Source organism: Salvelinus alpinus, chromosome 7 (assembly GCF_045679555.1).
Source record: "Salvelinus alpinus chromosome 7, SLU_Salpinus.1, whole genome shotgun sequence".
NCBI lineage: Eukaryota > Metazoa > Chordata > Actinopteri > Salmoniformes > Salmonidae > Salvelinus > Salvelinus alpinus.
The window spans coordinates 31,288,178-31,309,738 of record NC_092092.1 but is presented as its reverse complement, the minus strand read 5'-3'; the positions used below and the strand labels follow the sequence as shown (position 1 = coordinate 31,309,738).

The following is a 21,561-nucleotide window of genomic DNA, read 5'->3' as shown; positions in this document are numbered from 1 at the left end:
GACAGTCACCATAGCTCCTGCATAGCCCTGTACAGCCACCAGCCCCAATAATCGATAACTAACATCCAAGCCATCCATCCGCCTCATGCATCTCCTCAGTAAACCTGTTGCAGATGATGTGTATATCTGACATTTATAGCCCCGACTGCTACAGGCAAACAGATAAGCTTCTCCCAGCTTTCAATAGCAGAGGACAGAAATATCTAAATACTATGCAGTGGCATTTTCCTCAGCAAAAGCCTCATAGTCAAAGACCTCATCTCAGTGGCTCGGTGAAATATGCCTGTGACCTGGGACCTGTGTCAGTGTGGATCGTAAATGATCGGCTCTTGATCTCAAAATATGCTTCAAATATGCCTCAACTTCAACTAATCTTACTTTTGCCGTCTGTGTATCCCGACAATCCACTGGACAGGTCTCCTATGACGATGGAATCTCGGATGTTGTCATCATACTCATAGTAACCTCTGTTCTCTGACCGCTTCCTCATGACAACATTCTCTGTGCGCATCCCGCCCCCGATAATCTGTGTGCGGGAGAGCGAGTTCCCTCCTGTAGGAGAGGAGAAGAAAAGACAGGAGTAGAATAATGATGACCACCAGAGACGTGGATACAGAACCATAGAATTCTAGCATGCATTCTGAGTGCAATGCCTTTCCAACTTTCGGTGTCAACACGTTGCCCATTGAAACTCTAAATCTCCCAAGTTTGCTGAACTCTGTAAAGTGTAGCTACTGTGCTGGTGAAGACAAGCCAGCTGGGATTTCTTGTCACTATCATACCATTGTAAGTCAACAGAAAGATTCAAAAGCTGACACATTTTAAGAAGGAATCTGCATCCATCCGTACCTTGTCCAGAGTGGTATGTCGTGGAGGACTCCGTAGTCATGGAACCCCCGGCCCCTCCTCTGTGGTTGGAGCTGAGGGTGGACATGGGAGACAGCTGGCTGTAGCTGGAAGACGACATATTGGCACTGCGCGACATGGAATTATTTCCCCCGGGGAACAGGAAGTTTTGTTCCCACCTGCCGTTCATTTGGTCTGACAGACAAAGATGAGGAGAGCCGGAGAAGTGAGAGGAGAACATAAAGGACATCAATAACATTCTGGAACCCAACATAACCCAAACCAAACATTCTGGAACCCAACATAACCCAAACCAAACATTCTGGAACCCAACATAACCCAAACCAAACATTCTGGAACCCAACATAACCCACACCAAACATTCTGGAACCCAACATAACCCAAACCAAACATTCTGGAACCCAACATAACCCAAACAAAACATTCTGGAACCCAACATAACCCACACCAAACATTCTGGAACCCAACATAACCCAAACCAAACATTCTGGAACCCAACATAACCCAAACCAAACATTCTGGAACCCAACATAACCCACACCAAACATTCTGGAACCCAACATAACCCAAACCAAACATTCTGGAACCCAACATAACCCAAACCAAACATTCTGGAACCCAACATAACCCAAACCAAACATGTTGGAACCAAAACAATTGATTCAAGCGCATAGATAGCAAAAAATCACAACGAACTGCAAGAGAAATGGCCACCTTACAACCTCAGACTGCACACAGGGACATATTTTTGCTATCACCACCTTCACACCCATGAGAAGCCTTTATACAAGCTTTACAAGCTGCCTCCTTTCCAGGGTCTCTCTCCACAGAGAGGTGTAAAGCAGACAGACAGAGGAAACAAACAGGCACCTGGAAAAGCCTGTCCACGATCATCAACTGGAGGTGGGGCAGTTGATGCCTGGAACCCTCTTTGGGGTGGAAGGTCGCGAGGTGCAGCAGGGGTAGGAATAAGAGTAGAACCAGGTTGCAGTTTCAGGGCAGATGGCAGATGTGAGGAAGGGCGCATGCTGATGATTAGCGATCTGAAGACTCAGGCTCATCTTAAAGGATCCCCGATCGTGCATATTTTGTGTAGCCAGAGAGGAGATGATAAGGGGGCACTGCAGCTGCATTGGAGATTGGTGGCTGCCATGCGCAGTAGCTGGCATGCTATCTATCTGTCTGTCTTGTCTGGCTATCTTTCTGTCTGTCTTGTCTGGCTATCTTTCTGTCTGTCTTGTCTGGCTATCTTTCTGTCTGTCTTGTCTGGCTATCTTTCTGTCTGTCTTGTCTGGCTATCTATCTGTCTGTCTTGTCTGGCTATCTTTCTGTCTGTCTCGTCTGGCTATCTTTCTGTCTGTATTGTCTGGCTATCTTTCTGTCTGTCTTGTCTGGCTATCTTTCTGTCTGTCTTGTCTGGCTATCTATCTGTCTGTCTTGTCTGGCTATCTTTCTGTCTGTCTTGTCTGGCTATCTTTCTGTCTTTCTGTCTGTCTGTCTTTCTGTCTTTCTGTCTGGCTATCTATCTGTCTGTCTGTCTGTCTGTCTGTCTGTCTGTCTGTCTGTCTGTCTGTCTGTCTGTCTGTCTGTCTGTCTGTCTGTCTGTCTGTCTGTCTGTCTGTCTGTCTTGTCTGGCTATCTTTCTGTCTGTCTTGTCTGGCTATCTTTCTGTCTGTCTTGTCTGGCTATCTTTCTGTCTTTCTGTCTATCTGTCTGGCTATCTTTCTGTCTGTCTTGTCTGGCTATCTTTCTGCCTGTCTTGTCTGGCTATCTTTCTGTCTGTCTTGTCTGGCTATCTTTCTGTCTGTCTTGTCTGGCTATCTTTCTGTCTGTCTTGTCTGTCTTGTCTGGCTATCTTTCTGTCTATTTGTCTGTCTTGTCTGGCTATCTATCTGTCTGTCTTGTCTGGCTATCTTTCTGTCTATTTGTCTGTCTTGTCTGGCTATCTTTCTGTCTATCTGTCTGTCTTGTCTGGCTATCTTTCTGTCTGTCTTGTCTGTCTATCTTTCTGTCTATTTGTCTGGCTATCTTTCTGTCTGTCTGTCTGTCTGTCTTGTCTGGATATCTTTCTGTCTATTTGTCTGTCTTGTCTGGCTATCTTTCTGTCTATTTGTCTGTCTTGTCTGGCTATCTTTCTGTCTATCTGTCTGTCTTGTCTGGCTGTCTTTCTGTCTATCTGTCTGTCTTGTCTGGCTGTCTTTCTGTCTATCTGTCTGTCTTGTCTGGCTGTCTTTCTGTCTATCTGTCTGTCTTGTCTGGCTATCTTTCTGTCTATCTGTCTGTCTTGTCTGGCTATCTTTCTGTCTATCTGTCTGTCTTGTCTGGCTATCTTTCTGTCTGTCTGTCTTGTCTGGCTATCTTTCTGTCTATCTGTCTGTCTTGTCTGGCTATCTTTCTGTCTATCTTGTCTGGCTATCTTTCTGTCTGTCTGTCTGTCTTGTCTGGCTATCTTTCTGTCTATCTGTCTGTCTTGTCTGGCTATCTTTCTGTCTATCTGTCTGTCTTGTCTGGCTATCTTTCTGTCTATCTGTCTGTCTTGTCTGGCTGTCTAGCATTCCAGATAGGTGGTCTTCACCTTTCAGGGATGGGGTCTGTGCTCGACTGGGCCGGGGAGTCTCGTCAGTGCTGGTGTCTGTGTCTGTGCTGAGGTGGTAGGGGATCACATCCACATGCCTCTTCCAGGACACCGAACGCAGGTCCAGCTTGGAACCCACCAACTTGATAAAGCCTTGTTATGGAGGGGAGAAGCATGCAGGGTGGGTGGGTGGGTGATGGTCTGGATTGATAGTTTGCATGGCAGTTGTTGTTTTTGTGAAGCGTGGTGATTGGTGAAAGGGCGAGCGATGGAAGGAGTGAAGGAGGGAGGAGGAAGAGGGGGAGGCAGCATGTATGTAGCTTCGGTGATATCTACAACTACAGATGTCTGGAGGCTTTCTGCAATCACAGATTTCTTTGCAGTTTGGATCAATGGTAGGAAAGGTTTGACTGGCACGAAAAAGCCATAAAGAAGAAAATAAAGACTGGTATGAAGACTGGCATGATAGAACCCAAAGCCATGAAGATGAAAATATTCTGATGATCTCATGAGATGTAAAATAAATGTCAGTTTCTTAAAAGACACCTCAGAGAGAGAAAGAGAGAGGGGGGGGGGGGGAACGAAACAAATAAAGATAAAGAAAGAAGAAAGAGGCAGAAAGAGAAAGAAGAAAGCGTGCAAAAAGAGAGAGAGAAGGGTGGAGGAGGCCCTCATATTTGTAAGCCCCTTGACCATGACACTTTTCACTTTTTTTAAGACCTTTTCTGTTTTTATTTATTTTCTTTCTCTCTCCTTCAGTGAGCAGAGGACTGGACTACAGAAGATGGATAGACATATCTTTCTTTGCATTGAACCCATTTATAACAGTCCTGTCCTGTCCAGTCTGCATTCACTTGGTTTCACAGAGCAGTGAAGCTCACTGGCTTAATGAGGGGGCTACTACCCAATATGTATACATCTAAAACAGTGAGCTTTTTCCCCATTAGCTGTTACTTAGCCACAGCTATTCTTCATGGGATCCACTGAAAACACACTACAAAACCACAACACACAGTACGCCACCGAAGGTAGGCTGCAGAGAGACAGGCTCCAAGAGCCAGCTAAGGTGGCGTAGTCGGCGGGTACCCACCTTCGTCTGAGACGCTGGGTCTCTTGGAGCCTGTTGGCGACCTCATGACCTCACTGCTGTACATCAGGTAGCCGTCGTACTCATCCCCCGCCTCCGCGTCCACTATTGGGATGTCTGGGATGATAGGGACTGCAGGGAGAGAGGGAGGAGACTCAAACATGAAGCTAATGGTCATGCTAAAAGTATCACATTCAATATAGTATCCTACAGTAGGAGACAGAACAATTCCGGGCTGCAGCGACAGTTGGTTTTCATTGGTTGATTTGAGGATTTATTTTCCACAAAACAGCAACGCAGTGCCCTTAGAGGAACTCACTGGACATGGGTCTGACGGGCTGTGAGGCCAGGTTGATGGTTGCCTCTCTGAATGGACCCCAGCCAACGCTGTTCTTAGCCCGGACCTTATAGCAGTAGGTCTGGGCCGACTGCAGGTTCTCAATTAGCAACATCCTCTTCTTAGGGTTGTCTATCTTCACCTTCTTAGCTACACCCATCGGCTCTACAGGGGGAAGGACGAGGGAGAGGAGAACACAGAGATCCCATTAAATGATTGAGTTCTAATATGTACGCGTTAGAATGTCTTAGAAGCACAGGCATTAAGAGGCATTCGGTGATTCTTCGATTTGATTGGTCACTCACTTGTGTTGTCATTGATGGGTGTGTAGAGGACCTCGTAGTTGGTGATGACACCGTTGGTCTCGGCAGGCTCCGCCCAGCTGACCTGAGTGACAGTTGGACTGATGACGTTGAACGCAAGACGACCGGGCTCACTGGGGACTGGAGGAGGAGAGGAGAGAGGGATGAGGGGAGGAAAGGAAGGAGGAAACATTTATCACAAGGTAGGAAAGGCGGAAAACCATCGACACAATCGTTGAGCTTACATCCTGTGTCGACCCAACAATATTCAACAAGAAAAAGAAAACTGTCCACAATCCTAGAAGTGTTATTTGTGAAAGACAATAAATGTAGTCCATATTTGACAGGAACAGGAAGTGTGCTCACTCACCGTCCTCCAGGGTCTGACAGGGCACCATGTCGCTGTAGTTTCCGTTTCCCAGGGCGTTGTAGCCACACACCTTCATCTCGTAGTCGCAGAAGGGGTACAGGTTGGTCAGCTCAGCGTGGTTGGTCTTCACATCTATCACCTGGGCATCAGTCTCAGGGTCCCCATAGATCCAATACTTCACCTGGTGACCACGGAGAGGGAAACAGAAGATACAGAAAACACAGGTGAAACACTGGTTGGAATGAACAATCTTAAATGGAATACATTCCAACGTTTATTTGTATACTCCAAAATTACACTCCAAAGATTTTTGGAAAATAATCTCATAATTTCCAACAGCAAAAATTGGCAGGTGTGTCATGGGGGCGAATCTAATGAGTTCCTCTGTTGATGAACTATGCTCCTCACGGGGTAAAAGGGTTTAAGTCAAGGTAAGTTAAGTCCTGTATGACAGTTCCTCTCAGCACCTTGCAGTCCAAGGAGTTAGATCTTGAGGGGGGGTTCCTTACCTTGTAGCCCAGGGGGCTTCCTAAGGGGTCCCAGTTGAGACGGATGTTTCGTGGGCCAGTGGCTTTAGCCTTCACGTTGGTGGGAGAGAAGAGACGACCCCCAGGAGACATGGCTGTCCGGTTGATGAAGTCCTTACCCTGCTGCTGCTTCTGGGCAATCTCTGGTAATGCTGAGGGAAAAAACTTAATCTAGTGATGCACATCTCGTGCATCAGATTCCTTATAGATACCCTCTACTGTATGTGTGTGTGTTTCAGTGTCTGTTTCTGTGTGTATTACCTCCATCAGTAATCGTGACCATTGTCGTCTTCCTCTCCCCGACCGCGCCGTTCGTACTGGGGTCAAACAACTCCAGCTGGAAGGACTCTGGTTTGACCGGTCCAGGGTGAGGGCGCGGGTCGATCACGATGTTCTTCTCAGTCTCCCCGGGAGCAAACTTGAGGGGACCGGACAGCTCGAAGCGCTTGGCATTGCGGGTCTTCCAGTGGACGGTGGCAGGCCCCTCCTGGTTGCGTGTGCGGACCACGGGGATGGAGTAGGTCGGGTCGGCGGTGGAGAAGTTCTGGGTGCTCTTCATAAACATCATCACACTGGGCTCTGAGGGAAGCAACGGGAGAGGAAGTGTGTTATGGCCATCTTACAGAGGAGGAAGTTATGGCTGGCTTTCTAACCACAAATGCGGCTGTTACCCATGCTCTCAACACCCAAGATAATAATGTCCGGGACCTGTTGTGCGACGCTATCCTGTGAACTGACGAAGATCCAAAGAAACACTGTTATATTAAAAATGAAATGATCAAAATAATATACAGGAGGGCCTCCCGGGTGGCGCAGTGGTCTAGAGCACTGCATCGCAGTGCTAGCTGCGCCACCAGAGTCTCTGGGTTCACGCCCAGGCTCTGTCGCAGCCGGCCGCGACCGGGAGGTCCGTGGGGCGACGCACAATTGGCATAGCGTCGTCCGGGTTAGGGAGGGTTTGGCCGGTAGGGATATCCTTGTCTCATCGCGCTCCAGCGACTCCTGTGGCGGGGCGGGCGCAGTGCGCGCTAACCGAGGGGGGCGGGTGCACGGTGTTTCCTCCGACACATTGGTGCGGCTGGCTTCCGGGTTGGAGGTGCGCTGTGTTAAGAAGCAGTGCGGCTTGGTTGGGTTGTGTTTCGGAGGACGCATGGCTTTCGACCTTCGTCTCTCCCGAGCCCGTACGGGAGTTGTAGCGATGAGACAAGATAGTAATTACTAGCGATTGGATACCACGAAAATTGGGGAGAAAAGGGGATAAAATGTAAAAATAAAATTATAATAATAAATTTTTTTATAATATACAGGTATCTTTCTTTCTTTTTTCATGCTATGTGATACACCCTGGACCCTGTCCTCTCACCTGGTTGGTCAGTGATAGTGACAGTAGTATATAACCTCACCTGGTTGGTCAGTGATGGTGACAGTGGTTCTAGGGTAGCGTCCCAGCTTGGCTCCCTGTCTTGGGTTACTGAGGTCCATGACAAATTGTTTGACATGTGTGTCCTTCAGCAGACCGTCTCCCTCTCCCAGCTCCAATAGACGCACAGGGACAGTCTGCTGGGTCTCCCCTGGCCCGTAGGACAGTTCCCCATCCACTGTCACATAGTCCTGGCGAGAGACGGAGGAGTAGTTAGGATTGGAAAAAGAAACAGTCACAGACTAATGAAAGGTGTGACATTGCTGTATTTTAGTGTGTGTGTGCGCGCGCGTGTGTTACCTTCTTGTCCTTGGCGGTGAGGTCTCGGGTGCGGTAGGTGACTTGTGTGTGTCCGTCCTCTATGATCTCTCTGCTAATGGGGATGTTAGCCACTCCGTCCTGTCGGCTGTAGGTGTAGGAGGGCTGGAGGAACGTCATAATACTCTTGGCTGGAGAGGAGAGGAAAGACACACACAATTATGAGCTAAATAAGGTCAGGGGAAGGGAAGTACACAAAAGAAAAGAGAAATGTACACATATTCACTGGAAATAAATAGTAAGAAAGTGTTTTGTAATGCTATATGGTTTTGAAGAATCATGTGTGTGTAAGAGAGTATGGAGGTCAGGGGTTAGATAAGGCTCCTCTGATTGGCTCTCACCGTGTTCTTTGATGATGGTGATGTTGACGAAGCGTTTCCCTATCTCAGCGATGCCCAGAGGAACGTCCACCGCCTCCACCTGTAGCTTCTTCTTATCATCGTCATCTTCCTTGATGAAGAGCGGCACGCGCACATCTACTGTCTCCACCCCCTCCTGGAACTCCACGGCACCAGCCGCCTCTGCAGAGAGAAGAGAGAGAGAGATAGAGCGAGAGAGAGCGAGATGGAGAGACAGTTAATAAACTCCCAACACACAGACACACAGACATACACACAGACACAAACACACACCTTTGTCTGTGGCCACTGTGTAGTAGCCCGGCACCACTTTGAGATCTTGGAAGTTTCCAGACTGGACGTTTTTCTCAGTCAATTTGACGATGTCGGGGTAGCTGGAGCGAGGAGCGGACACGACTGTGTCTACAATTGTGTGGTCTTTTCTTTTACCAGCATTTCTCTGTAATCTGAAACACAACCAGAATATCAGTAATGATTTGAGAAAATACGATTCAGACAACATGCACAAAAATGACTTACATTGTAATAAATTCAAGAGGGATTGAAAGTCATCCTGAAATAAGTGTCTCACCTAAATTTGGTCTTCTGAACCTTCTGGGCTCCAGGAACATGCTTGTACACTTCATTCAGCTAAACAGAGAAGACACACATAAAGTATACACACGCAATCCACTGTCACAAGGAATGTCATACAATACTGTATATATACACCCAGCTTGCTCACACTCACACAAACACACAAACACACTCACGTTGTCATCAACCTCCCTGCGTAGCATCTCCGTGTCTCTGGCGTCGGGGTGAGACAGACTTTCTGTGAACAACCTGTTCAGACGCAGGGACAGAGGGAACTGGACTATAGATGGAGGAAGAGAGGAGGAAAGAGGGGAGGAGAAAGAAAGAGAGTAGGAGGAGAGGAAGAGGAGGAGGAGGAAGAGGAGGAGAGGCAAATTAGGAAGAGTTGAAGAGAGGTGGATTAGGGTTATGTTTCATCACTCAGAATCATGATCATGTAAACCGGGAAGTTCTAGTGATAACTCCAACCAATGGGAGAGACGGAATTCGGAACACTTCACACTCACTGGTCTCTTTGGGGTTTGGCTGGACCTGCGCCAGCGGGTGATTGGGCGATCGGTGCACATTGTCGGTGATCTTCCAGCGAACCACGTCGGTGCTCTTAGGCGGGCCGGTCCTCACTAGGGGCGTGTCCAGGTGGTCAGAGGTGAGCAGGGATTGGCGGAGCATGTACTGGTCCTCCTTAAAGCCAACCATACGGCCTACAGACACACATAGGAAAACACATGTTCAATCACACGTTATAATACTGCCTGGAAACATGGTACAGAACTAGTAATATACGCACAGAAGGATATTAAAAGGTTCATAAAAGTGATATGGCTTGAGTAACTCACCTCTTCCACAGCATGGCAGTAGAGCAAGACATGCCTGAGAGAGAAAGAGAATGAGGGAGGGAGGCAAAGAGGGATTATTTCCTCCAGAGTATGGCAAGGCCATGGCTGGTTGTGTTATGGTTGTGACTGGACAGTACCTTGCAGCAGGCGCAGTACTTCCAGCAGCAGAGCAGCAGTAGACCCAGCAGTAGCATGAGGAACATGATGAGCGGGATCAGCCACAGGAAGCCAGCAGGGGGACAGTCTAAGGGGACAGACGACAACATCAACAATAACATCAGCATCACAACCAGAGTGCACAAAGATGCTGAGCACTTCCAGAACAAACCAGAGAACCCCTGTAGTTGTATTAGCGTCATATAAACAAAGGTATAAAGATTATAATAATTAGGTGGGTGCCTATATCTGTCCTTGTGTGAATTGGAAATGTTTTTTTTTGTTGCATATCCCACTCTCCCTGAGACACCCTCAGAATGTGGGGTAGCCATTTTCTGCCATTATCAACATCGACCCTGGGCACATCAAAAAAAATGTTTAACCGCGTTGGCCTTTCGGTTACTGGGCCAACACTCTAACCGCTAGGCTACCTGTCACCCATATATGAACGTTGGTCATGTCTCACCTTTCTTTTTGAGCACCTGGACTTCCAGTTCCTTGTCAGTCTGGTCCTCAGGGTAGTCCACGGTGTAGTGGTACGTACAGTCGTCATCCTCGTCACGGAAACTACACGCCTCAATCACCTCTTTATTTTCCTTGAGCTCGTCCACCATGACCACTTTGAACTGGCACTGGTCGCACTTGTCGCTGTCCTTCTTCTCGCCGGTCTTCCAGGCCTGACACTGGACACAGCTCCTCTTGTCCTCACACATCCCCAGCTGAGCCTGAAAGTTAGCCTCGCAGGTGGGGGTCATGGCCAGGCCAGAGTCCTGGCACTCACAACGACCGCACTTACACACACCACGCCCGTTACAGACACCCTGAGAGGGGGGGGGGTTAGATCATTCATGAATAATATTGTAGCAATCTGCAGGGAGGGAGGGAGGGTTCACAAAATGGGACAAACACCCAACTGAGACTCTGCATGCATAATTTAGCTCAAATATATTTTGTGTACAACGCAAAACCCCAAACAATGCATGCAGAGCAGAAATAGGACTATCCCCTCTAGAGAAGAGCTGTTTAATTCTACAACCACCTAAAAGGAAGTGATGCCCACACATTCCACCTCAAAGCCCTCACCGACAGAGAAATTAACCTAGAGAAGAGTCCCAGTTGGTTCTATGGCTCTGTTCACAAACAGACCCCACAGAGCCCCAGGCCAGCAACACAAAAAGATAACTATTTGACACACTGGAAAGAATCAACCAAAAAATTGAGCAAATTGGAATCTGGCCCTAAACAGAGAGTACACAGTGGCAGAATACCTCAGAATAGACTCAGTGAGCATAGCCTTGCTATTGAGAGAGGCCGCCATAGGCAGACCTGAGCTGAACTTCTCCCTAACCTCCTGACAAATGTATGACTACATTAGAGACAAATATTTCCCACAGATCATACACCCACAAAGAATTTGAAAACAAATCCAACATTGCTAAACTCCCATATCTGTTAGGCGAAATACCACAATATGCAATCACAACAGCAAGTTTTGTGGCCCGTTGCCATGAGGAAATATTTGTAAATACCACCAATATTTTTATATCTTTCCCCACTATTCGTTCCACAATTATTTGCACCTTGCTAAAACACTGTACATAGCTGGATAATATAACACTTGAAATGTCTTCATCTTTTTGAAACTTGAGTGCAATGTTTACTGTTCATTTCTAATAGTTTTTTGTTCATGTTGTTTTGTGTCTTCTCACTTTTGTTTATTGTTTTTCACTTGCTTTGGCAATGTAAACATGTGTTTCCCATGCCAATAAAGCCTCTTTGAATTGAATTGAGAGAGAGAGAGAGACAAAGAGAGAGAGAGAGAGACAAAGAGAGACAGAGAGAGAGAGAGCAACAGATAAAAAGAAGGAGAGAAACAAAGACAGAGACAGAGAGAGAGAGAGAAAGAGAGCGAAACAGAGACAAAGAGAGAGAGAAAGAAACAGAGACAAAGAGAGAAAGAGAGAGAGAGAAAACGACAAATAGAGAGAGAAAGAGGTAGAGATAGACAGAGACAAAGAGACAGAGAGAGAGAGAGAGAGAGAGAGAGAGAGAGAGAGAGAGAGAGAGAGAGAGAGAGAGAGAGAGAGAGAGAGAGAGAGAGAGAGAGAGAGAGAGAGAGAGAGAGAGAGAGAGAGAGAGAGAGAGAGAGAAAAATAAAGAGAAACAGAGAGAGAGAGAGAGAAAGAGAGAGAGAAACAGAGACAAAGAGAGAGAGAGATGATGTAGCGCTCACCCCTTTAGTGTCCAGACAGGTCTGGTTGCTCATGGGACACTCACAGGCCGGTCCCTCCCAGCCCTCTGCACACGCACACTGACCCATGAAGCAACGACCACGGTCTAACACACACACACACACACACACACACACACACACACACACACACACACACACACACACACACACACACACACACACACACACACACACACACACACACACACACACACACACACACACACACACACACACACACACACACACACACACACACACACACACACAGAAATGGTTAGAATCTACTTCAAGTTCTTCACACTCTCACACACTCTCACAAAGATTCAGATTTGATGGAGTTTAGGGAACACAAACTGCTTGACAAAGATGTGCACGTCTTATGACAGCCCCATTGTCTCCCGACAGCCAGCGTTATTCTAACGCAACGCGGTGCCACAAGGTCGGTATCTTGAGACAATGATGACGGCCGCACACTCACCGTTGCAGAGGAAGCCTCCGTATCGTTGACACTGGGACTTGTCAAACTGACAGAGGGGTCCCTCGTACTGGTCGGTGTTGTAACACACACACGTTCCACACAGGCAATCTCCTCGGCCAGAACACGGCTCCCCCACGCCAGGACCCAGACAGGAACTACCTGCGTCTGGCGACGCACTGGTTGAGCAGTTACAGAACGGACCCAGCCTGGGGACACCCACCACGGGGAGAAAGATGGCCTTTAATGATCATGTTCTGTCTTCTGTCCAAGTGTAATTGATTCCTAATTGGCATATATCACTCCTCAGCTCTCCAACATGATACTGTAACTGCTGTGTGGTGAGCGCTCTGCCGTGCATCACCCTAGGGTGCTATACATCAGCGGTGGCAGGAGTGAGTTTCCCAGCTTATAATGTAAAGCGCTTCGAGCACTGGAAAAGCACTATCAATTATTATTATATATTCCTGAGACCCAGCACCTCATTGTTGCCCTCTCTCGTGGGCATCAGTTCTCGGTCCGTATCTCTGAGGCCACACAAGCCACTGTATTAAGTCATGTTGACCCATTGAGAGGGCATTCTGGGCTTTTCAATGATATCACAGGTGTTGGGGGTGTGACCTAGACAACGTTAGCGCATTTTATGGAAATTTGAAAAGAAGTGTGTGTGTAATTACTAATTACAATTTTTGTGAGTTTGATATTGAAATTGTTTCCAGTAAGTGAATATCTCAGGAATAATCAAGTGAGTTGTCAGGACTGTGTACTTTTTTTTTCACATTAAATAAGAGCTAAATAAAATCTTATCAAGAAATGTCCTCTGTAGTGGACACCCAGATGCCGCAACTATGTTTTTCACCTACTGTACCCATTCACTGTAATGTTAATTTATTCATATTTAAGTCTAAATGACCACTACAGAGGACACTTTTTCCACTTACAATAAAAGATAACTAACAATTTCTTGGTAACATGTTCCTTTCACCTCAAACACTTCTGTAAAAAATTGAAGCTATAAAAACAAAGAGAGTCGCACACTTATGTATAACCTCCCAATAATTTAACAAATCTAACAAATTCCCCCCCCCCCCAAAGATGTCTAATTACTGAGAGGTTATACATACGGAGTGTGCGACTCTCTTTGTTTTTATAGCTTCGATGTTCTACATAACATAAGATCTCAGGAGGATATAGCATATGAGAGAGAAAGTACATTCAGTTCTGTTTGTCTCACCAGCCACTGTAGCACCGGCACCTCCCACAGACCAGGTCCCCGTGGCCTGTACACCGCACTGCATTTTCAGTGGGGGTCTTTAGGAAGCGGAGAGAGAAAGAAGACAGTTAGAAACCAAAACCCGTGTGTGTGTGTCTTTGTGCTCATATGTGTCTGTCTTCACACCTTCTCACAGTCGCAGGTTTTACAAAGCACTTCAGCGTTGATGTTTAGAGCTGTGCTGAAGGTTGTCGGTTTGACTCTCATCTTCCCCTTCTTGTCACCCTGCTCCAGACTACACACATGTTGCTCCCCAACCATCTCACTGGCCTTGACACGCACCTTAAACTTCCCCTGGAAAACACAGAATGGGTTAGTGTGTGTGAATGATTGATATATACACAGTAGATGACTGACAGGGGGTGCTGTTTTGAAGCCACCGCGCCTCCATCTTGGCACCCACACCATTGTAAAAATATTTTGGAAGCTAAAGAAATGCCTACATGTCTACATTTGTTTTTGCCATATTTATTCTATGAAAGACACCTAAATGTACACTTTTGAATGATATTATATGAGCTAAACCCCCCAAAATAAAAGGAAAAATACATTTTTTTAAATTCCTTAAAGTATAATATGTTGAACGTTTTAATGTTGCTGTCCCCACTACAGCCAAAAATACTTAAATACATTTTGTTATTGAAACATTTCATTGAAATACTGTAGAATTACATTCATTCCTATGGAGGACTACTTCTTCTGGGGAGTACCAATATGGCTGACCAGTGACTGACTGAATTGGGACTGAATTGGGACTGATTTGTGGATCCCCTCAAGGTTAGTTGTCCAAGACTGCGTGTGCGCGTGTGTGTGTGTGTGTGTGTGTGTGTGTGTGTGTGTGTGTGTGTGTGTGTGTGTGTGTGTGTGTGTGTGTGTGTGTGTGTGTGTGTGTGTGTGTGTGTGTGTGTGTGTGTGTGTGTGTGTGTGTGTGCGCATGCGACATCTAAGTGTTTCTTACTATTTGTCCAGGCTTGACTTTGAAGGTTCCAGCCTGCGCAACACTGCCACTGTACGATAGGACCTGAGCTTCTATAGCTTTAGGCCTGTCCTCAGCACGGATACTGATCTTAGAACGGATATTCTGAGAGGACAGACAGAGAGCATTATTAGGACATCTGGCAATGCCTTACGTAATATCCCTTAGGGGATGCTTAAAGTACAATCTAATGGAATGAATGTGTTCAATTTGCCACACCTGTAAAACAAGCCCATTCTTACCTCAAAGGCTTTCTCCAGGATATTGAGGATGTTAGCAGAATCTTCCTGTAGCAGACCCAACTCAGCGATGGGGAAATACTCATAAAGCTTCTACACAGGGAGAACCCGCAAAACATGAATAAGATATGTTTTATCTACAATGCTAAAGATGAGTTAACAGGTATTTCAGGCCCCCCAGAACAGACAGTGGCTAAACTCAGTGGCCAAACCCCCATTACAATAAGTATGATTGACTGGTGATGGTAAAAATAGGCATGATACTGTGTTTGTAGGGTTAGAGTAAGGTTCAGGGTTAGGGTCAGGGATAGTAAGTAGTAACTCTTCTAGTTCTTACCTGATAATAGGTAAAGGAGTGGTTTGTGATGGCGAAGATGGGGATAATGTTGTGTTTGCCGAGCAGGCGGACCAGGGTGGGCACAGAGGGGTAGTCCTGCCTGGTGTCCTCTGTGTATTTCCCCTCGGGGTCCAGGTGGCACTGCTCGTCGTTGCGTGGCATGATGCCCGCCAGCACGTTGGCACCGTCCGCCTCGTAGTGGAAGGCCGACTCGGTGGAGAAGACCAGGAGGTGGGTGGCATGGCTACGCCAGCCGATCTTTTCCTGGAGGGGAGGAAGAGGAAAGAGACAGAAAGAAAGAGGGCGAGAGATACAGTTGGAAAAAAGGGGAGAAGGAGAAGAAAAGGGGAGAGGAGAGAGTTCTATACACGTGTAAGGAGACTCTTAAAGAGTCACGCAGCGGTGCACTACAGTTAACCAATCAAACAGCAAGCTTCAACTAATTAAACATCTCAGACAGTACAGCAAAGATGGTCGCCTGTGTCCCCTAACCACAAAACATTGAATGGTAATATCCGTCTTAGTAAATCTAACTCTATAGTCCTACCCCGCAGACTGCAGCCTGCAGTATGGCGTCAAAGCCCCCCTCCGGAGCGTCCAGGTTCCCTGAGATCCTCTCCTTCTGCAGCTTCTCGGTGAAGGACCGCAGGTCAGAGGTCAGAGTGATCACATGACGGAACGAGAAGGGAGGGTCGCTGTTGGGCCAAGGCTTGGCAAGTCTGGAGAGAGGGAGGGAGGGATGGAGAGGAAGAGGAGGAAAGGGGAGGGAGAGGGGGTCGGGAGCAAAATAGATAGAAGGGCCATGAGTAGTGTATAAATGCAGATATTTTCGTACCGTAGTAATGTTTACTTTTGGGTCTATGTGTGTATCTGTATCTGTATGTGTGTGTCTGTGTAGAGAGGATCAAAATAGTTTTAAAGTTCTTACTTGGATGGTCTCATGTCTGTCTGGGGTTCCACCACTTTGTCCACAAACTTGCCGAAACCGATGGTGTAATCATCAGACAGCTTACTTACCAACGCCGCTGTATGGGGAACAGAACATATCAGTACCACAGACTACTCCAGTACTACAACACTGAGGTCAATGGTGTAACAATCAGACTCATCGTTCACCTGGAACTTACCCAGCTCAGCACCCATTCTCTTGAGGTTGTCCAGATCGTCCTCCATGGAGTTGGAGAAGTCCATAAGAATGTAGAGGTCCAGAGGTCCTTTAGCTGGTTCAAACACCTCCATCTCTATCTCCCTCTCCTCCCCTGGCAGCAGAGTCATAGACATCTCCTGAGGAGCTACCTGGGACTGCTTCAACAGCATGTCGATCTGCTCGTTCTATAGCGGGAGGGAGGGAGGGGTGTGTCATATCATGTAAAAAACATGGGGGACAAAGAGAAGTGTCTCCAACCTCAGCAAAAAGCACACCTTGCTTGTGAGCACACCTTGCTTGTGAGCACACCTTGCTTGTGAGCACACCTTGCTTGTGAGCACACCTTGCTTGTGAGCACAACAGTCTAATGAAAACCTGTTCATTCATGCATCCATGTAGTAAGGATTAGTGTCATTATGATACTTACTCTCTCCATCGACATACTGCTTTTGGCTGTCACCGCGCTATTACAGCCGTGGTTTACGATGTTGTCATGAAGGTCGCAGCGGGGTCCATCAAAGATCTGTACGCAAACACAAACATGGGTCACATTAAATATTTGTGGCGGGTAAGCGGTGTCTGTGGGCAACTTGAGTAGTAGTTTCTTCTCACCTCATCTGGACAGTAGGCACAGCCCTTCCCTGACTGAATACATTCTGAACAGGTGCTAGCCCTCGTAGCCAGACAGTGATTCACTATTGGACAGAGAAGCATAGCAGGAATATCTGTGTTAACATTTAGCATCAGTAGAATTCCAATGAAAAATATGATTTGATTTTCAGTAAAGATGATTCAACCTATTGCCCAACTGCATAAACAAGACGGGGTCTATCGACATATTCAAATGGTCAAAGAAAGAGTCAATACTGTAGTAATGCGAGACACACAGTAACAATCACTTGATTCATGAAAATAATTCTCACCTTTTTCAGCGTAGCAACTGGCTGTGAGGACAGCAAGAAGTACAACCCCCACCAAGAGATTTAATGTCCATCTCCCCATCTCCCACCTGCAACACACACACACAGCTTATGACCTTTCAACTTTCCCCACGGGCTAGACTACACTGACCTGGTGAGGTAAGAGTACCTTAGGTTAAAGTTGCTACTTGACACTGATAGAAGGTCAGTTTTGCGTTTTCACTCCTTTGGAGAGGTTAAGGTGATCCTAGATATGTGCCGAAAGCAACTTCTACTTAGAGAGGTCAGGTAAGAGTATCATCAAGTTGACTCAAAGAGCCTCATCATTTAAAGAAAGTTGACTTTCAGCCTCCAGTATTGCCTCCTGTGTTGCATTATCTGCCTCCTGTGTTGCATATTCCTCCAGTGACCTCAGTATCTGGTTATTCCTCTACAGAAATATTATGGTGTAACCCAAACCATCTGGGCATGGTTGGCTCAGGTCTCTCTGTGGGCTTACCGCAGACCTTACACTTCTACAGAACAGAGAGACACTGTGAACCATCCACACATTCACAGAAGGATCTGTGCTCAGCCTATCTGCCTGATCAACTAGGTCCAAAGAAATATCTCTACTGTCAAAAAACATCTACACTGAACACTCCTTAAAGGGAAAATCCACTCAAAAACGATATTTGGTATTGTTTTCATTAGTCCACTACTGATACAGTCCAACATTTTTTGACATGTCAGCAGTCAAGTTTTCAAGATATTGGACTTTCAAGAAGCAAAGTGTCCCTGTCCACTTCATAAAACATTTTTGGATTGTATAAACAGTGGACTAATGAAAAAAATACTAAAATATGGATTATCCCTTTAATAAGCAGATGTAACTTCGAACGAAAAAACATCCCTAGCACATCAAACAGATGGAAACTAAAGGCAATTTCACCCTCTATCCAGACAGAGCCAGCTATATCCTGCCATACCCTGACTGCAGCACACAAATCCCTTTTATGTTATCCATATGCCAAACTAAAGACAGATCCTCCACAGCCAAACTTCAGACAGGCCAGAGGAGTGGGAGAATCAGCTTGTAAAAACGAGTTGAGGCACGCATGGTGAAATGAATTGCAACGGGGAAGCGCTGAAGTGTAACTGTGTGAGATATTTCAGGGGAATGTTCCTCCAGACAGCAAGAGAGACATTGTTTGATGTAAACGTTGTGTGAGAGGAGCTGTAGTCTTATGCAGTAGCAGATAGCAATCATAGACATGGGAAACCACACAGATCTTCTCAACAGGGAATCTTACAGTTGATGTGAATGCTGACAGAATGTGCTAGTAATTGAATCAGAGGAGAAAGAGGGTTTTATGATCCAACCCCCCCCCCCCCCCCCCCCACTATTTTGACCATTGACTCACCGAACAGGAATTTCACCCCAAGGCGAGAAACTGACCCAGCCATCACAAAAACAGAGCAGAAAAACACAGGAACTGGCACTTACTGTAGCGTAGCACCTTATCGTGAACTTGAGCTGCCTACAGGTGTGTGTGTGCACGTGCGTGTGTGTGTGTGGGTTTCCGGTATTACCGGTCACATTTATCACTGACCAGGTTGAGTAGGCTATGAGAGAAAAACAGGACCAATGATATCTTCACTGTGAGAAGGAATGTAAGGTCCCTAAAGACCGTCTGTTAACTACTGTTAAACACAGCCATATCAAAGAAGAAGAATGTCTAAAGTTGAAGAGACTTTCTCACGGAGACAGTTAAAGTGCTAAGAGTTTGAGGGTAAAAAACAATAAAGTTCTGTTTGAATTTACCTTGGTCGAAATGAAAAAATATGAGGGCCTCCCGAGTGGAATAGTGGTCTAAGGCACTGCATCACAGTGCTTGAGATGTCACTCCAGAGCCAGGTTCAATCCCAGGCTGTGTCACAACCGGCTGTGACAGGGAGTCTCATAGGGCAGCGCACAATTGGCCCAATGTCTTGAGGGCTTGGCTGGAGGGGGGGCTTTACTTGGCTCATTGTGCTCTAGCGACTCATTGTGGCGGGCCAGGTGCAGCCTGCAGGCTGACTTGGGTCGTCAGTTGAACTGTGTTTCCTCCGACACATTGGTGCGGGTGTTAAGGAGCACGGATTGGAGGACGCATGACTCGACCTTCGCCTCTCCTGAGCCCGTTGGAGAGTTGCAACGATGAGACAAGATTGAAAAAGGGGGTTAAAAATGAACAAATATATGGACCCCAGAAAGTTGTGACTGTAACAGCTAATAGGTATCCAAATAAACAATAGTACCACTGGGTGAAAACTGGTTGAATCAATGTTGTTTCCATATAATTTCAACTAAAATATTTTATGTGATGACGTTGAATAAACATGGAAAATTGATTCGATTTGCAAAAAGTAATCAACGTAAGGGATTTCAACTTTGAACCTAAATCCAATGATATGTTGAAATGTTTTGTTGATTTCATGTTAGTTGACAATTCAACCAAATGTAAATTAAAAACTATACGTTAAAATGACATCTGTGCCCAGTGGGAGATGTACGAAAAGACAGATTCAGAATGTAAAGACCGAAAGAGAGAGAAAGACAGGGAAAAAGATACAAAAAAAGACATGAATCTTTGCTAGCTCAGTAGTTATTGTTTTAAATAACATGCCCGGCGGCCAGGTGAACATTCCAACAAAGGGAGGGGACCTAAACCGTTATGACATCCTTAGGGCGCGTCACGCCGGTCAGTGACAGGGAGCACAGCTAGGGCCTTACATGAGACAGCTAGGTAAATCAACCCTCAACTACACACCTGGAGCACTCAGTCAGCCCCGTATAAACACAGTTACTAAATTACCACACCATCAATCCATCTAAGCCAGGTAAATACATCTGACCACGTAAATACATGTAGGAACAGCTCTCTGAGAGTGCAAGAGTGGAGAGACGTCCAGGACCTTTTCTCAGTCTGTGGTTTTTCATTCTGCTGCAATCAGAACGAGAGTCCCTTGTGGTCTGCACTGTCACAATGCACACTGTAATTTCCCTGTAAATCTAGTTGGGTCTATGTGACCAGAAAGGGAGCGGTACTCAATAGTAGTTGGTGGGGAAAAAAACACATTCTGCAAGAAGAAGGTTGTTAGGCAACAACGTTTCTTACAAACTATTCTCAAATATGGTTGGATTGCAATAAAATACATGAAATTGTACCCTTTCGAATCAGCATAGGGTTTGAATTTATAAATCCTTATCTCGAAGGGCAGGTGGACACCTGCAAAAAGAGCCTCTATTGTGAGTTCATTTCATCTGCAAAACTGAATTCTTATTACATAACTGTCTTCACTTGTGTCACATTTTGGTCTAAATATGGCTAATTATAGAGGAATGACATGCAGAACAATATCAGAGGGACAACAACAAAGCACCTTGTAAGAAGTACAGCTACAGACTCCAACTCTAACTTACTTTAGTGATCCTTGATTTGAGTAGCATACACTCTAATAAAAAACACAGGTCGTAGACATTGTAAAGTGATATGCTTTAACTATCTTATAATGCACAGTCCTCTGCATGCTTGCTGCCTCGTGGCCAGGACTTCCATGCCTCCCAAAAATATTTCTATAGGACTCTAATAAGGATAAATCAAAAAATAAATATAATAAAAACGACTTTTGTAATACTCAAGTAGATAACTATAAGTAGTGGTAGATCAGTGAAAACAATGGGCGCAATTATTTGAGTTTATACCATTGTTAAAGAGATTACTGATCAAACATACCTCTCTTATGGCTGCCTTGCCCAATCCAAGTCCAAAAGTCTGACCCAAAAAATAAGGAAAAGCTTAATCCCCTTTTCTTTAACTCCCCACTCTTCTGTAAAGTTAGTATCCACCTGCGTCTGGGGGGGGGAACCTCCTTTATGAGCCTTCAAGTCCAAGTTCCACGTTCCAGGAATCTCTAATGCTAGTGCACAGAGGAGAAACACACTTCTGCTTTCCCCCTCTCTCTCTCTCTCTCTCTCTTTCTTCCTTCCTTCTCTGCTCCGTCAAATATTGACTCCTATCCCCTTGAACCTGGAGGCGAGGCGCCCGTGTGTGCGCGTGAGTGTCACAGTCTTGAAATGAGAGAGAGACAAGGGAGAGTGAGAGCCACCGAGTGTGTTTGTGTGAGCATGTGAGTGTAAAAATATGTGTGCTGAGATTTGATCCCTCCTCTAATTTTCACCCACTCACACTCTCTCCCTGTCTCA

The 21,561-nt window shown here is 46.1% G+C and overlaps 1 protein-coding gene across 3 annotated transcripts in view; it reads right to left on the bottom strand.

The window, feature by feature from the left end:
* Positions 1-21,561, bottom strand: part of LOC139580801 (integrin beta-4-like) — a 26,789-nt gene extending 5,228 nt beyond the window's left edge. For 2 of the 3 annotated variants that reach the window (XM_071409822.1, XM_071409823.1), the window contains exons 1-32: positions 21,092-21,561; positions 17,337-17,422; positions 17,026-17,108; positions 16,841-16,936; positions 16,394-16,598; positions 16,195-16,291; positions 15,814-15,985; positions 15,267-15,530; positions 14,933-15,022; positions 14,673-14,795; positions 13,841-14,008; positions 13,676-13,752; positions 12,445-12,650; positions 11,964-12,067; positions 10,197-10,551; positions 9,712-9,818; positions 9,575-9,608; positions 9,245-9,439; positions 8,915-9,018; positions 8,734-8,792; positions 8,436-8,608; positions 8,145-8,324; positions 7,786-7,934; positions 7,469-7,676; positions 6,327-6,644; positions 6,048-6,217; positions 5,539-5,719; positions 5,172-5,309; positions 4,849-5,031; positions 4,533-4,661; positions 850-1,041; positions 379-552 (exon numbers count right to left, since the gene is read on the bottom strand). In XM_071409822.1, the coding sequence (XP_071265923.1) occupies positions 379-552; positions 850-1,041; positions 4,533-4,661; positions 4,849-5,031; positions 5,172-5,309; positions 5,539-5,719; positions 6,048-6,217; positions 6,327-6,644; positions 7,469-7,676; positions 7,786-7,934; positions 8,145-8,324; positions 8,436-8,608; positions 8,734-8,792; positions 8,915-9,018; positions 9,245-9,439; positions 9,575-9,608; positions 9,712-9,818; positions 10,197-10,551; positions 11,964-12,067; positions 12,445-12,650; positions 13,676-13,752; positions 13,841-14,008; positions 14,673-14,795; positions 14,933-15,022; positions 15,267-15,530; positions 15,814-15,985; positions 16,195-16,291; positions 16,394-16,598; positions 16,841-16,936; positions 17,026-17,108; positions 17,337-17,415 (4,813 nt within the window). In that variant the 5' untranslated portion in view covers positions 17,416-17,422; positions 21,092-21,561. The remainder of the gene's footprint in view (positions 1-378; positions 553-849; positions 1,042-4,532; positions 4,662-4,848; positions 5,032-5,171; positions 5,310-5,538; positions 5,720-6,047; positions 6,218-6,326; positions 6,645-7,468; positions 7,677-7,785; positions 7,935-8,144; positions 8,325-8,435; positions 8,609-8,733; positions 8,793-8,914; positions 9,019-9,244; positions 9,440-9,574; positions 9,609-9,711; positions 9,819-10,196; positions 10,552-11,963; positions 12,068-12,444; positions 12,651-13,675; positions 13,753-13,840; positions 14,009-14,672; positions 14,796-14,932; positions 15,023-15,266; positions 15,531-15,813; positions 15,986-16,194; positions 16,292-16,393; positions 16,599-16,840; positions 16,937-17,025; positions 17,109-17,336; positions 17,423-21,091) is intronic. The other variant, XM_071409821.1, reaches the window with a different exon arrangement.